Source organism: Mesocricetus auratus, unplaced genomic scaffold (assembly GCF_017639785.1).
Source record: "Mesocricetus auratus isolate SY011 unplaced genomic scaffold, BCM_Maur_2.0 Super-Scaffold_100010, whole genome shotgun sequence".
In the NCBI taxonomy this organism is placed as follows: Eukaryota; Metazoa; Chordata; class Mammalia; order Rodentia; family Cricetidae; genus Mesocricetus; species Mesocricetus auratus.
In genome coordinates, this window is record NW_024429194.1 from 43,891,093 (window position 1) to 43,905,486 (window position 14,394).

At 37.6% G+C, this 14,394-nt stretch overlaps 1 protein-coding gene across 1 annotated transcript in view; it reads right to left on the reverse strand.

Moving 5' to 3' along the window:
• Cpo (carboxypeptidase O) overlaps positions 1–8,950 on the reverse strand; it is a 28,504-nt gene extending 19,554 nt beyond the window's left edge. Inside the window, 1 exon segment of the mRNA XM_040752815.1 lies at positions 8,801–8,950. Coding sequence (XP_040608749.1) covers positions 8,801–8,950 — 150 coding nt within the window.
• Between the last annotated feature and the right edge of the window lie 5,444 nt (positions 8,951–14,394).

Below are 14,394 nucleotides of genomic sequence, written 5' to 3' on the forward strand. Positions count from 1 at the left end.
CAGCAGGCAGGCAGGCATGATGTTGGAGCAGCAGCTGAGAGCTCATATGTTGAGATAACAACAGCAAGGCAGGGAGTGAGCCAACTAGAATGGCATGGTCATTTGAAACCCAAAGCCTACCCTCACTGACACATCTTCAACAATGACGTATCTCCTCCACACCTTCTAATCCTTCTCAAACAGTTCCACCAACCAGGAAACAAGCATTCACATTTAAGAGCCTTTGGGACCATTCTCATTCCAACCACCACAACATGCTTAATTTTCTTCCATGTCTTTTCACAGCTTTGGCAGCTCCTTTTTCAGTGACAGACAATAATCCCTTCTCTGGATATGCCACAGTTTACCCCTTTATACATTGAAAGACATCGCGGTTGCTTCCTATATTGGCAGTTATGAACAAAGCTGCCATAAACACACATGTGAATGATTTTGTACAGACGTATTCCTAGTTCATTTGGATAAGAACTAAAGAGTACAATTGTTGAGCCATATGATAAATATATCTATAGATTTTTCTACGGGTATCTGACGAACCACTGTCCAAAATTGGTGGAGACAGTTTTGTGTTTTCATCAGCAACGAATGAGCTCTGGTTGCTCTACACCCTCACTAGCCTTTGATGTTGGCCTTCTAGATGTGGGCTGATGTAGCAGACTGTAGTGCATCTGGTAGCTTGAATTTGCAGTTGTCTGGTTACAGATGAGACAAAGAACCTTTCCTAGGTTCTTCAACTCATTGTGTTTTCTTTGATGAGGCACCATTATGGTCATCAGCCCACATTGTACTTATCATACCTTTTATTAATGTTTGAGTTTCAGGGTTCTTTATATATTTTAAATCACATACTTTTTATCATATGTGCCTTTCATAAATATTTTATCTCTGTTCCTGTCTTCTAGTTTTCTTTAAAAGCCTTAGAAGTTTATACATTTACTAAATTTTGGCATATCAGTTTTTCCACGTGGATTGAGCCTTTCCTGGCTTGTCTAAAAGGTCAATGTCATACTCAGAGTCATCTAGGCTTTCTAAGCCCATCTTCTAGAATTTGATAGTTTTGTATTTAATATTTAGGCAAAGGGCTTTGTGAGTGAGTGTGTGTGTGTGTGTGTGTGTGTGTGTGTGTGTGTGTACATGAGAGGTCAATCTTGGCTCAATCTTGGCGGTCATCATCAATAATGCTATCCACCTCCTTTGAGATGAGACAGGGTCTGTCACTGATCTAGATATCGCCAGTTAGGATGGATAGGCAAAGAAGCCCCAGAGACCTATCTGTCTGTGTCTTCCCAGAGCTGGAGTGACAGGGGCTTGCCACCATCCAGCATTTCGGGCCAGGTTTTGAGGATCAAACTAAGGTCCTCATGCATGGCAAGCACTTTACAAACTGAGCCACCTTCCCAGCCCCAGTGATACATTTTTGAGTTCATATCTGTGCTTCCCCTGTTCTGTATGTGAATGTCTAGCTGTTTCAGCCTTCTCTTGCAAAGAATATTTTTGCTCTGTTGTACTATTTTTCTCCTTTGTCCAGATCAATTGACTATGCACATGTGGGCCTATTTCTGGGCTCCCCGTTCTCTTATACTGATCTATTTGTTTATTCTTTTGTCAATACCACACTGTCTGAGGACTGTAAGGTGACAGTAAATCTGAAATAAGGTAATGTCAGGCTTCTGACTTCATTCTCCTGCAGTATTGTGTTGGCTATTCAGTGTCTTTTATTTGTCCACAAATCTTTAGAATCAGTTTGTCAATAATCACAAAATAACTCCCTAGGATCTTGTTTGGGGTTGCATTGTGTCTATAAATAAAGTTTGGAAGAGCTGATATCTGGACAATATTGAGTCTTCCTTCGTGTGAACATAAATATTCTCCCATCCATTCAGTTCTTTGATGTCTTTTATTTGAGTTCCTTATGTTTCCCTGAAGAGATAGATGTATTACAAATGTTTCACTTTGGGTACACCAGTGTTTTTATTTTTTTAAATTTCAAATTCCACTTGCTCTTTTCTATGTATAGGAAATCAATGGACTTCACTATGTCAGCCCGTTTGGTCTGATGCATTCTTAGTTCCAGGATGATTGTTGCTGATTCTTTCTATTTTCCTGCCTGCATATTCACGTCCCCTTTAAACACAGGCAGTTTTATTTATACCTTCCTAAGCTGTATACCATTTCTTACCTTTTCTCGTTTTATTGTGTTATCTAGGCCTGCAAGAACTCTATTGAAAAACAGCAGTGAGTGCAGACATTGTGCAGAAATGACTGATCTCCCTGTGAAAGTTTCCAGGTTCTTGCCACTAAAGATGACATTGTCCAAAGCAGCTTTAAAAACTATTCATCAGCCAAGTGATGGTGGCACATGCCTTTAATCCCAGCACTTGGGAGGCAGAGGCAGGTGGATCTCTGTGAGTTCGAGGCCAGCCTGGTCTACAGGGTGAGTTCCAAGACAGCTAGGGCTGTTACACAGAGAAACCCTGACTCTAAAAACCTAAAATAAAATAAAAAGTATTCATCACACTGAGTAAGTTCCTTTTTCTTAACCATAGATGTGTGCTTGACACTGTGAAAACTTTTGGTGACCTACTGATATGATGCTATGATTTCCCTTCTTCTGTCTGTGGATGGGATGGAATGTTGAAACAGCTATGTTTGATTGGGATAAACCCCCTAAGCCAGGATATGCAGTTCTTTTTATCCAAAGCTAGGCTGCATTTGTCAATATTTTTTGAGGATTCTTCTGAGTTTATGAAGGCTGTCAGTCTGCACTTTTCTTTCCTTGTAATGTCTTTGTGTGACTTGAGTATTACATGAGTGCTGTCCTCATAGGCTGAGTTCGGAAGTATTCTCTCTACCCCTAACTTCTAGAAATCCTTGTGGAGAACTGGTCTAACTTCTGCCTTACGTGTTTGATAGGAACCAGTAAGCCGCCCTGGGCTAATCACAGCTTCAGGTTCTTTAGCAGCTACCTATAGGATTGTTTTAACTGTCTACTTAGGGTTTATCTTTCAGTGAACAGTTTACTAGGATCATTTGGTGCTTGCTTTATTTCAGGCATTAGGCTAGCACCTACAAAACCAGACACGTGTACAGTTTGCAATTCAGTTCTCATTTTAACCCTATGCAGTGTGATCCATGTTCCATAAACAAGAAAACAGAGCAGGAGAAGAAAGAAAGTCACTTACAAAGTGACTAATAGGTAGCTAGTAAGTCATTTGATGACTGCTCCTAACTAAAGGGTTTATTTATCAAAGAAGATGGGTTTGACTATTCCTTGGAGATCACACCGATAATCCATTTACCTAATAAATATGTATGGGCAAATACTGTGTTGATAGCACTGATGTGTCAGCTTTAGGAGATGCTGTGATGCAAATTTCTGTATAGGGATGGTGAATACGTGGAGACTTGGACAGCTAATTAGTGTTCTGAAGACTTTCATCTTTTCCCCACATTTGTGAACTTTTGTGGCATTGTGTCTCTTCTTTCTTAAGCCTTCACGTCTTTCTTTGTAAAGTGAGAATAATAATAGCACTGTTTCAAAAGACTCTTATTAGAATTAAATAAGTTAATCCACGTTTAGCAATGAGAACACTCTCTTAACAACCAAGTAGTAAGAACACAGGAGTTTGAATGAAACGCAGTACATGCCATATGTAACTGCCATGATACTAAAAGCAAAAGGCACAAAGACTAATTTAGCCTTTCAAGTGGTATTCTTCTTCTTTTTTAGAAATGTTTTTTAATTGAAATAAACATATGCCACTTCTTTCTCCTTTTCCTCCCTCTAGCTACTCCCTGTTACCCTACCCTGAATCTCTCCCATGGCCCCACTCTCAAGTTGATAGCCTCTTTTTCTCGTATGATATTTGTTACACATGCATGCATATGCACAAATGTATATGTACATATATGTATATATATACACACAAATATATATGCATACACAAACAGAATCTGCTGAGTCCACTTTAGTTGTTTGTGTGCATATGATTTCATGACTGACTATGCTGCATTGGAAAACCAAGTAACAGATTAAAACTTTTCTCCCAGACTCATGTCGAACCAGGAGATTGCTTCTTGTCTTCATTGCATCATGTCAGATCCTGATACTTTGTTCTTTTCTTTCTTTCCTATCAGTATTAGAGGTTTGCTGGAATTCCTAAACAATGCAAAAGCAAAAAAACAAAAAACCCACATTTTAAGGCAGTGTCTTTCTAAACAACCTAGGCTGTCCTAGAACTCACTTTGTAGACCAGGCTGGACTCAAATTTACAGAGATCTGCTTGTGTCTGCTTCCCAAGTGCATGCACCACCACCATCCTGCTACAAACCTTGATAGGGTCAACTAATGTACAAAGTCCAGGATGGCACATTTTTTGACTAGTTCTGAGTATCAAACTGGTGAGTGTACACCTTTGATTCTAGAACTCAAGACAATGAGGCAGGAGGAGCAGGCTAGCCTGACCTACTCAGTAAGAGCTTGAATAAAAAATCAAAAGCAACAAAGATAAATAAACAAATAAAACAGAGATCCATTGTTATTTTGGGATCATGTACTAACGATCAACTACTAGAATAGAATTCAGTTTCTACACCAGATTACACCACTCAAAAATGTAGCTACATTTACTATCATTAATTATTATCAATACAGCTACTTAATAGCTTGAATTTAATAGCTCCTTGTCTTCAAAATTATAAAGATTTTATCAGATGTTGAATTAATTTTGTCATATTTAGCTTAAACAAATGAGAACTCTTGTTTTTTAAAGGATTTTTTAAAAGAATTTTTAAAAGATTTTTTAAAGAATTACCCAAAATAATGGAAAGGAGGTTTAAAAGTAGATTAAAAGGAAACAAATGGTAGTTAAATTTTAATAGATGAGACCAATATATCTCTTCACTTATTTTAGAATAACTACCATGTACTGTATTTTTTATAAGCAGCAATTCCTTGGAGTGAAGATTTTCAATATAAAATGTATATTGGTACAAGCAATATATGGAAATTGAATGCTTTATGGAACATACTATCATTTTTATAAAGGAAAAATACAAATACCCATATAAATACATTTTCAGAACACATTCTATGTTGTTATTGCAAGTCCACAAATATCCTCTGTAACAGCACTAATTAATCCTCACTGAACATCTGTGCTAGCGTCTTGTAGTGTTTTATGTATCTATTCAATAGTCCAACATTTATGTATTCTAACCACTTTATACAAAGCAGTCATAGGTAATAGTAACAAAAGATTTATCTTTTATTTATTTTCTTGATTTTAAGCAGCTCTTTAATATATGAACATATAAAAAACCAAATGAAATAGCCTTTAAATAACAAAGTGTGAGGTGAGGTTATCTTGTGACAGACTACCAATTTTAATGGCACACAAAGCATGTTGAAGCCTGGAAAGGGAGAATTTGAACTCAAACCTGGCTAAAAATAATCAACATTTCATTAGCAATTGTGTAAGCTGGGACTGATTGAAGCCCTCCACAGTCATTTACATGTTCTTTATTTCCTTGTAATAACAATGATCTTCAGAACAAATGGTGCGGATGCTTTATTTTTTCCTGAAGACTCTGCTACATAGATTAAACATTTTCTAAGTAGCTGCTGCTGATTTGGACAACAAAGAGATCAGCAGTAAAGATCAATATCAAGGAGGTCATAAAATAGTGTAATTATTCTTCAGCATTGGGAGGAGAGAGGCAAATGAAGAGAAAGCCTTCCAGGCCCCCTCTTTTGTCCTCACATATTTCTTTCTGTCTATGGAGCCCCACCAGGAAAGGAGTCTCTCGGGGTGCTTTTACAACAGGGATATGGGTGGTGACTGGCCATCCTCCCTTTAGATAGTTAAACAGATGTTTGGGCTTTTCCTTGTCATGGTCATCTGTTTGGGAGGAGGACTCGATCATCCCTGGGTATCCATGGAGATTAGTTCTAGGAACACCTCATACAGTGAGTGCTCTTGTGCTTTATTAAATAACCTACCCTTCTCCTCCTGAACACTCTAATTCATCTTTAGATTACCCTAACACCAAATACAATGTTAACAGAGTTTATTACTGTGCTGTTTATGTTCTCAGACATGCACAGTATAAAAGAGATTCCCCTATGTGGATATCTTAGCTAGAGTTTCTATTGTTGTGAGAAAACGCCATGACAAAAAGCAACTTGAGGAGGAAAGGGTCTTTTTTCATCTTTAGTTCATAGTCCATAATTCAGGAGCCAGACCAGGAACTTAGAGCAGGGACCTGAAGGCAGGAGGTGATGCAGCGACTAAAGAGAGATGTTGTTTACTGACTTGCTCCCAATGGCTTGCTCAGCCTGCTTTCTCATAGAACCCAGGACCACCAGCCCAATGGTGGCAACAGCTAAGTGAACTGGGCCCTCCCACATCAATTATCAATCAAGAAAATGCACCACAGGCTTTTCCACAGGCCAATCCTGTGGGAGTATTATCTCAATTGAGGTCTCCTCTTCCAAATGACTCTTGTGTGAAGTTGACATACAACTAGCTAGAACATTGGATATTTTCAATGCAGGGTTAGTAGACTCACTATAGGTATCCATGGGTGCACGAAAGAGGACTCACACTGCTAAGGAGTTGTGTTTTGACTGGCTGTAATCCCCTAAAAATGTCACAGCACACACAATCCTTCACTTGAATAAATGCAGCAAACCTCTCTAGTCCCAACATTCAGTTTTCAACCATCCAAGGTCAGCAAATATTTATTGCATCTGGAACCCAGCACTGAATAGGTGGGTTCATCTAATATGTAGAATATAATGGTCTGAAATTTCAATAAAAGCCTCTGATTAATAGTTACTATGATTTTTATGAGAAAGTAACTAAAACTCAATACTTAAAACTCAGAAAATTTAACATGAGTTTAAGTAAATGTCTACCTAGTTTATTGGGTGGTACATAGCACATGTCAGTAGAGAAGGGAAAAGTTGGTTACCTTCCCCTTCCCAAGTTATCACCACTCTCACCTTTCTGAGCAAATAAAAAGATAACTGTACTGTATGTATTCTTTTTGAGCAAATGCTTAACAGAGAAAACACTCCTTTGGAATATATTACTAATAAGCACAAATCAGAAAAGAGCTGATGGAATTTCTACTGGAATGTATAAAGCGGTAAAAATAACAAATGTTGAGGCAAATTTCATACTTTAAATACTTAGTGAAAAAAAACAGTAGCATGAATATTTCATGTAGTAAAGTATTTTCAGTTTTTCCTTATAAAATTAACATATATTAAAATGGAGAAATCATAAAATATGGAGAAAAAGGAGCAGATTTTTTTTTGTAAAAAATGATAGAATAATTCTTAATACTCATAAATTCCAAAACAAAATAATGGTGATGTTTCTGGCATATTTCCTTTCAACTTTTGGTCTATGCATCTATTTCAACTGGTTATATTTAAGTATAACATGTATAGTAACTCCATTATATTCTATCCTACCAGAAGCATTTCTTTACATTGACAAACCCTTTTAAAATATTTTCAATGACCACATAACACTTGAAAATAAATATCTATTATATACTATTTTTCATTGAAATCCTTTCTTCTGTGTTGGATAGAACTGTTTCTCTTTGTGGGGGTGGTGGTGGGGAGCTATTGTAAGTAGTCCCATGGTGAATAAGTTATGCAAATTTCTGCTCTTGTTTCTGATGACTTCTTTGAGTACATCCCAAGAAGAAGAGTGAGGTCAAGAGAAAGAATACTTTCAGGTCATTTGGTTTAAATCACAAATCCCAATGGTTTTTACAGAGGCACACGTGGAGAGGAAATGTGTGTGTGTGTGTGTGTGTGTGTGTGTGTGTGTGTAAATTTAACTTCAGAGTTTTTAAACTGATGTTTAGTATATTCTAGAGAACAGAGTTTCAACACTTAAACTAATCTATGTTTAGGGTAGGGAAGCCACATAAAAGCAAATTAAAGAAAAAATTAACAAAAAAAATTCAGACAAAAACACACATTTAGTTGACTATCCCAACTAAATATCACATATTAACAAACAAAATCCCCAGTACTAGGGATGGGTTATCTCTTTTTGAGTTGTCCAGTGTGGTTCCACAGATACACAAACAGTGTAGGCTACTGTCAATGTTCTTGGTTACCCTCAAGAACTTGAACCTATTGCTGAAGACACCACATTCTTGAGTCAAAGAATGTGGTAAAAAACAAGATGGTATTCACCTGGAAGCTTCACTCCTAGTGCCTAGATTTCATAGTGTTGGAGGGTGCTATGCACACTACTGAAGGAGAAAAGTAATTAACAGTCTCACTCAGCTATGAAAATGCAAGCTACAGTAATTGCTAGTCTGACAACATAATGCCCACTGGTGAAATAATGGTAGAAATATGGAAGAAACCAACCACTTTCTTGTTGACTTTGACCGGGTGCATGAGATGGAATCCATTCTTGGCACTATTAGCAGGCCCAAGTACCTGTGGCTAGACACGCCATAGTTCCTAAACACTTTTATTCTGCTCAATTGATTAGTACTAAAAGGATTACTAGTGATCTATGGCTATATCCATAGATCAATATAATTCTTAACCTTCTTTAGAAATGCTTCTTCTTATAGTGCATGGCAACTATGGTGGTTTGAAAGAAAATGGTCCCCAAAGGGAGTGGCACTAATGGGAGGTGTGGTCTTGCTGTAGAAGGTGTGGCCTTGATGGAGGAAGTGTTTAACTGTGGGGACAAACTTTGAGGTCTCCTGTGTTCACGATGCCACCCAGTATCTATGACAGTTTACTTCCTATTGCCTTCAAATCAAGATATGGGACTCTCAGCTCCTTCTCCAGCATCATATCTGCTTGCACACCATCATGTTGCTCTATGATAATGGACTGAACCTCTAAAATGTAGACTAATCCAATTAAATGTTTTTTCTCTATAAGGATTGCTGTGGCCATGGTGTCTCTTCACAGCAACAGAAACTCTAACTAAGACAACAACTAACACAGAGTCCTTCAACTGATTAATGTACAAGGTGTAAGAGATTGTGGAGTGCTTGGTCATAGCTGGGACATATATATTACACCTTCCAAAGCTCTGCAATCTCACGAGGGCAGAAATATTGTTAGATCCAGAGGTGGTACATAAAAAGTTCAAGGAAACAGTAGCTACACATACAATTTCACAATGATTGTCACAGTATGCACGAGGTTTGAGCAAGCTCAAGCCACATAAAACTCTATCAGAGATGGGGTTAGGTAAGCATGGAATCCTACTACTAGCTGAGGAGATATTAGCATTTGATCGCATTTGGACTGTTAGTTTTCTTTAATGATGTAAGCCCTGGTAGATTGACCACATGCTAGGGTAGACTCTGCTCCCAAGACTAGTTGAACACCACAAACTGAATTCAATGAAAAGAAAAATGGAGACTAAACTAAAAGTTGGGTGGGTGGTGAGATGAGGATAGATATGGGAGAAGTTAGGGAAGGGGTGAATATGATCAAAATATGTTGTATTAAAGTTTCAAAGAGTTAATAAATGTGCTATTAAACATATTTTTCAGACAAGGTCTTCTATGTATCCCAGGCTGACCTCAGACACATGATCCCCTAGCCTCAGGCTCTTGAATGTTGGTATTACAGGAGTACATGATCATGCCCAGTTTGTAAATATCACTTTAGATCAGCAAGTGCTAATAAGAATAAAAACACCCTAAGGACAAGGTCAAGAAGCTTTGAAATGGTTTCTTCATAGGTAGTCATGAAGATCTATCCACTCTCTGTCTGCCTTATTCTCCACTACCTGAGCCTAATCACTTCCAAATGGACCCTGGGCATATCAGGCAATCTTTCCCTTAAATACAAGCGTCATATATATTATTGTAGAATATTTGCAAGATGAAAAATAGTAGGCAGAAGAGGAAAAGAAATCATTAACCAAAGGTCATTATCACCTTTTCACTGTACTTTTTTCTTCTTACTTTTTAAGTATTTAACTATCTTTTATATTATGCATTTATACTGTAGTGTGAAACATGAGTTTTCAATGTTACTAAAGTTTTTCACAGTTATTTTTTTAATGAGTGAATATCTGTCTTAGTTGCTTTTCTTTTTTATTAAAATATTTTATTTATTTATTATACAATCTTCTGCATGCTGGCAGAGGACACCAGATCTCATTCAAGGTGGTAGTGAGCCACCATGTGGTTTCTGCGAATTGAACTCAGGTCCTCTGGAAGAACAGTCAGTGCTCTTAACCGCTGAGCCATCTCTCCAGCTCCCTTAGTTGCTTTTCTTATTGCTATGACAAAATGCCTGCCAAACCAACTGAAAGAAAGACAAATTTCTTTTGACCCAGAGTTTGAGTGTGTATTCCATTGTGATGGAGAATGCGTGATGGTGGAGAGTAAGACAGCTGGTCACATTGCAATCACACTCAGGAAGCAGAGACCGACAAGTTCTCAAGCTTGGGTAGGTCCCTCCCTTTATTTGTTCCAGGACCCCAGTTATGGTATAGTGTCACACACACCGAAAGGGTAACTTCTCCTTCATTAAACATTTCTGGAAGCCCCTCCACAAACACACACAGAAATGTGTTTCCATTGTGATTTTAATTCAGGAAAGTGAAGTAAAAATTAACTATTACAATATCTGAGTGTCATATATTACGTAAGAATATTTAAATAGCTTAATGTGGGACATTGATTTCCTAATACTATAATATTTATATTGTAAATAAAGCTGTATCCCAATGCATAAAGCTATTCCACACCTCATTTTCTCAGTTTAGATTTCTAGAAGCAGAGATTCTATGTCAAAAGATGTGTAAAAGACAAGACTATTATTTACCTATCATGTATCTATCTGTCCATCTATCATTCATATATATATTTGTGTGGGATAAATGTGCATCCGTTTCTTTATGTGTGAAGAAATGCATGTAGCTGTATGTGCATATGTCTATGGGTGTCTAGAGGTCAGAGATTAATATCAAGTGTCTTCAATCTCTTTCCACACTATTTCTCTTTTAATTTTTGAGATTACAGTATAATTACATCATCTCTCCCTTACCTTCCTTCCCCCTTAACCCTTTCAAACTGATGCCTTCTTTTTAAATAATTGTTGTTACATGCATATATGTATATACATAGGTAATTTTAGATATAACCTGCTCAGTCTGTATAATGTTACTAGTATGTACATGTTCATGTTGCTGCGCATTTGGAATTGGATAACCAACTGGTATTCTCTTCCCTGGAGAAGACTATTTCTCCACTCTCAGAACCTCTTACTGCCTATAGTTCTTTGTATAGGATTGAGGCCTCATGGGCTTCCCCTTGTCCGCTTTAGCATGTCTTTTTGTGTTGGCCTTGTTCAACTTAAGCTTAGGTTGTCATGCTGATGAGCTTTTCTGGGTGTAGCTTTTAACATTACTAAAAGACACAATCTCACAACAAAATCTCCACCCTCTCTGAATCTTTCAATCTTTCTGCTTCCTCTTTCTCAGTGTTCCCTGAACCTTAGGTGTGAGAGCATTTTGTGGATGTACCCTTTGGGACTGGGCTCCACAACTCCACATTTGATTGGTTGTGGTTTTCTGTAATGGTCTCTACTTGCTGCATCAAGAATTTTTCTTGAGAGGTGAGAACTACATTTACTTTTTGAGCCAGAGTCTCTCACAGAGCCCCAAGCTTGCCAACTCAGCTAGGCTTGGTGACTAGTGACATCCAGAGAGCATCACCTTTTCGCACAAAGATCACAAACACATGTGATTACACCCACATGCCAACACACCAAGCTTTTTACATGAGTATTGGGTATCCTTAATTTAGTCCTCATACTGGAGCAGCAAGTACTATACCTACTGAGCCACCCCCCACTGTATCCCTGTGAAATATGTACGTGTCTTTGTCTCTAATTTATGGATGAAGAATGCCAGAAAAGAAAATAAATTAACTATTTGCACTAAGCCACACAAACAAAAGGTAAGAATAAGAAACAAATTTCTAAACAGTTTTCCATAGGTTGTTTAACACCAGATTCTTTTTATATACTTACAAACAGGCTCTAAGGACAAGGGGCAGCTTATGCCATGTGGTCAGTTTGTAGTGAAATTCAAAGTGGATCTTTCTAGTCAGTGAGAGCAGATTTGTTGCACAACTGGTTTAACCATGAAGCAAAAGAGGAAACAGCAGTTAAACCACACATATTTCACAAACATACACCAAGGATGGAAATAATCAGCTATGCATGAACAAGGTTAAGATTATCTTATAAGAAACTGTACACAAGCACACACAGTTGAACGTATATTGTAAATTTAGAGAAGTTATGATTCTTGGAGAATAGCAAAGATCACCAAAAGGTGGGTGAATAGCACAAACAGACAATGTATAAAACACTAAAATAAGTAAAAATGGAAGATAAACTGTTTAATCTTATCATAAACCATTGGAATGCAAAGAATGTGACTAGTGGGGAGATTTTACTTATTAAGCTGGCAAATATTTAAATAAAATAATTGTTTTCATACATGCCTGTTGAATGTATAAACTGGAGCAGCCTTTATTCAAGCCACTCTATAGCAAGACACTTAAATATATTTTTAACCCAGTGATTGCACTTCCTATAACTTATACTGGAGTATGCTATTCAAAGATTTGAAAGAAATTGCCTGGCTGTTCATCATAATATTATTTGTAAAATTGTGAAAATAGAAGTTAACTAAACGATGGAATGTTATTAAGAACTGCAATATGCTTTAAGTGGATCATGACTGCCATAGGAAAATTACTGTGATTTAGTTGAAAAAAAAAACCCACCAGCAATAGTATTTTAAACATAATTAGCTATCTATCAGAAACATTAACCATGATTATCTCTAAGTGAAATTATTTGATAATTTTAAACATTTTTAATAACTAGAGCAATATGATTTACTAATTGAGAAACTAAGAAAATAAGAGAGAAAATTTTTTATTATAATTTCCTTTTCCTACTCATAAAACATAATATATCCAGTGGTATTTGTCACAAATTGTACTAGGAGATGCTTGTTAGAAATTTATTCAAGGATTCTAAGAGTAATGTCCAATGATGGAGCTTGAATGCTCTTACCTATTCCCATCTCAAAGTGATATACATGGGTAGGAAATGGGTAGGAACCACCTCCCTGATCAAGAAAAGTCAATGTTCTATTTAAATAATTGAAACCGTGCTGGTCCATCTTCCCACTCATCTATTACATCCTAGTCCCCAGGAACCAGCAGACCTAAAAGGCCAAGAGTCCACAGTAGAAGCTCCATTGTTTTGCAGAAAGATTTAGAAAACCCAGAGCCTCTCTCCAGCCAGTTAGTTTATCACTGTTGGTGATAATGCCTTAAGCTATAGCTTCAAAAGGTCAAAGATAGGTAAGTGGGAGGACATCTCAGCAAAACAGAATAGAGCACTGACTTTCCAAACTCTACCATGGGCTCATATACCTTTGTTAAATAATGGAAACCATTTTACCATTTGATATTTTATTTCTCTTCTTAGGGCAAGCTCCTGGCTTGAGAACCCACACCCCCTCTCAAGTAAATCTTCCTTGGAGTGTTTCTAGGAATCCCATGACCTGTGCTCACTTCACTGACCCTGTCTCCAAAGCCCACCACTCTCTCTGAACCTTATGAGTTTCCTTGCTATGATGCATCACATCACTTTCTCAAACCCAGTTCTTTCTATATCCAAGTATTGAAAATGTACCTTCCTGAGTTCGAGGCCAGGCTGGACCGACAGCCTCCAAAACAATACAGAGAAACCCTGTCTCGAAAAACCAAAAAAAAAAAAAAAAAAAAAGAAAGAAAATGTACCTTCCTAAGTGGGTCTCCCCAACACCTGTCTCATATAAACTACTGTCTCAAGACCTGAGCACTTAGCTTAGTGCAAGAGCCTAGCATGCAGAAGGTCCCAGGGTCCCCAGCACCAAAAAACAGAACAAAACTCTATTAGACACCCTACCATGTTTTCCAACTTGGTGACATAGCAGGGTCTCGGTGACCAAGACAAGTAAAGTGCCTGCTGCAGGTCAAATTAAGCAAGACTAAGAAGCGTGTGAAGCATAGAGAAGATTGAAGAGGCTATTGCACAAGTGCTGTGTTAGGAAAACGTTTTCAGACTGTGGGAGTCACTCTCTGGTCAAACATTTAAAAACAGAGTCAGGGAAAGACTGGATAGAGAAACCCTTCAGATCCAATAAGAGAACAGTCCTGGGAAGAGCAAGTTTTGGGCAGTGGCAAAAGCCTAACCTTAAAGGACTAAAGGGCTCTGTGTGGTTATGATCTTCCACATCCCCTTGGTACAGTTTACTCAGAAATCTGGAACGTGAATTGTGACACCCAAAACAAGAGATGAGTATAGCA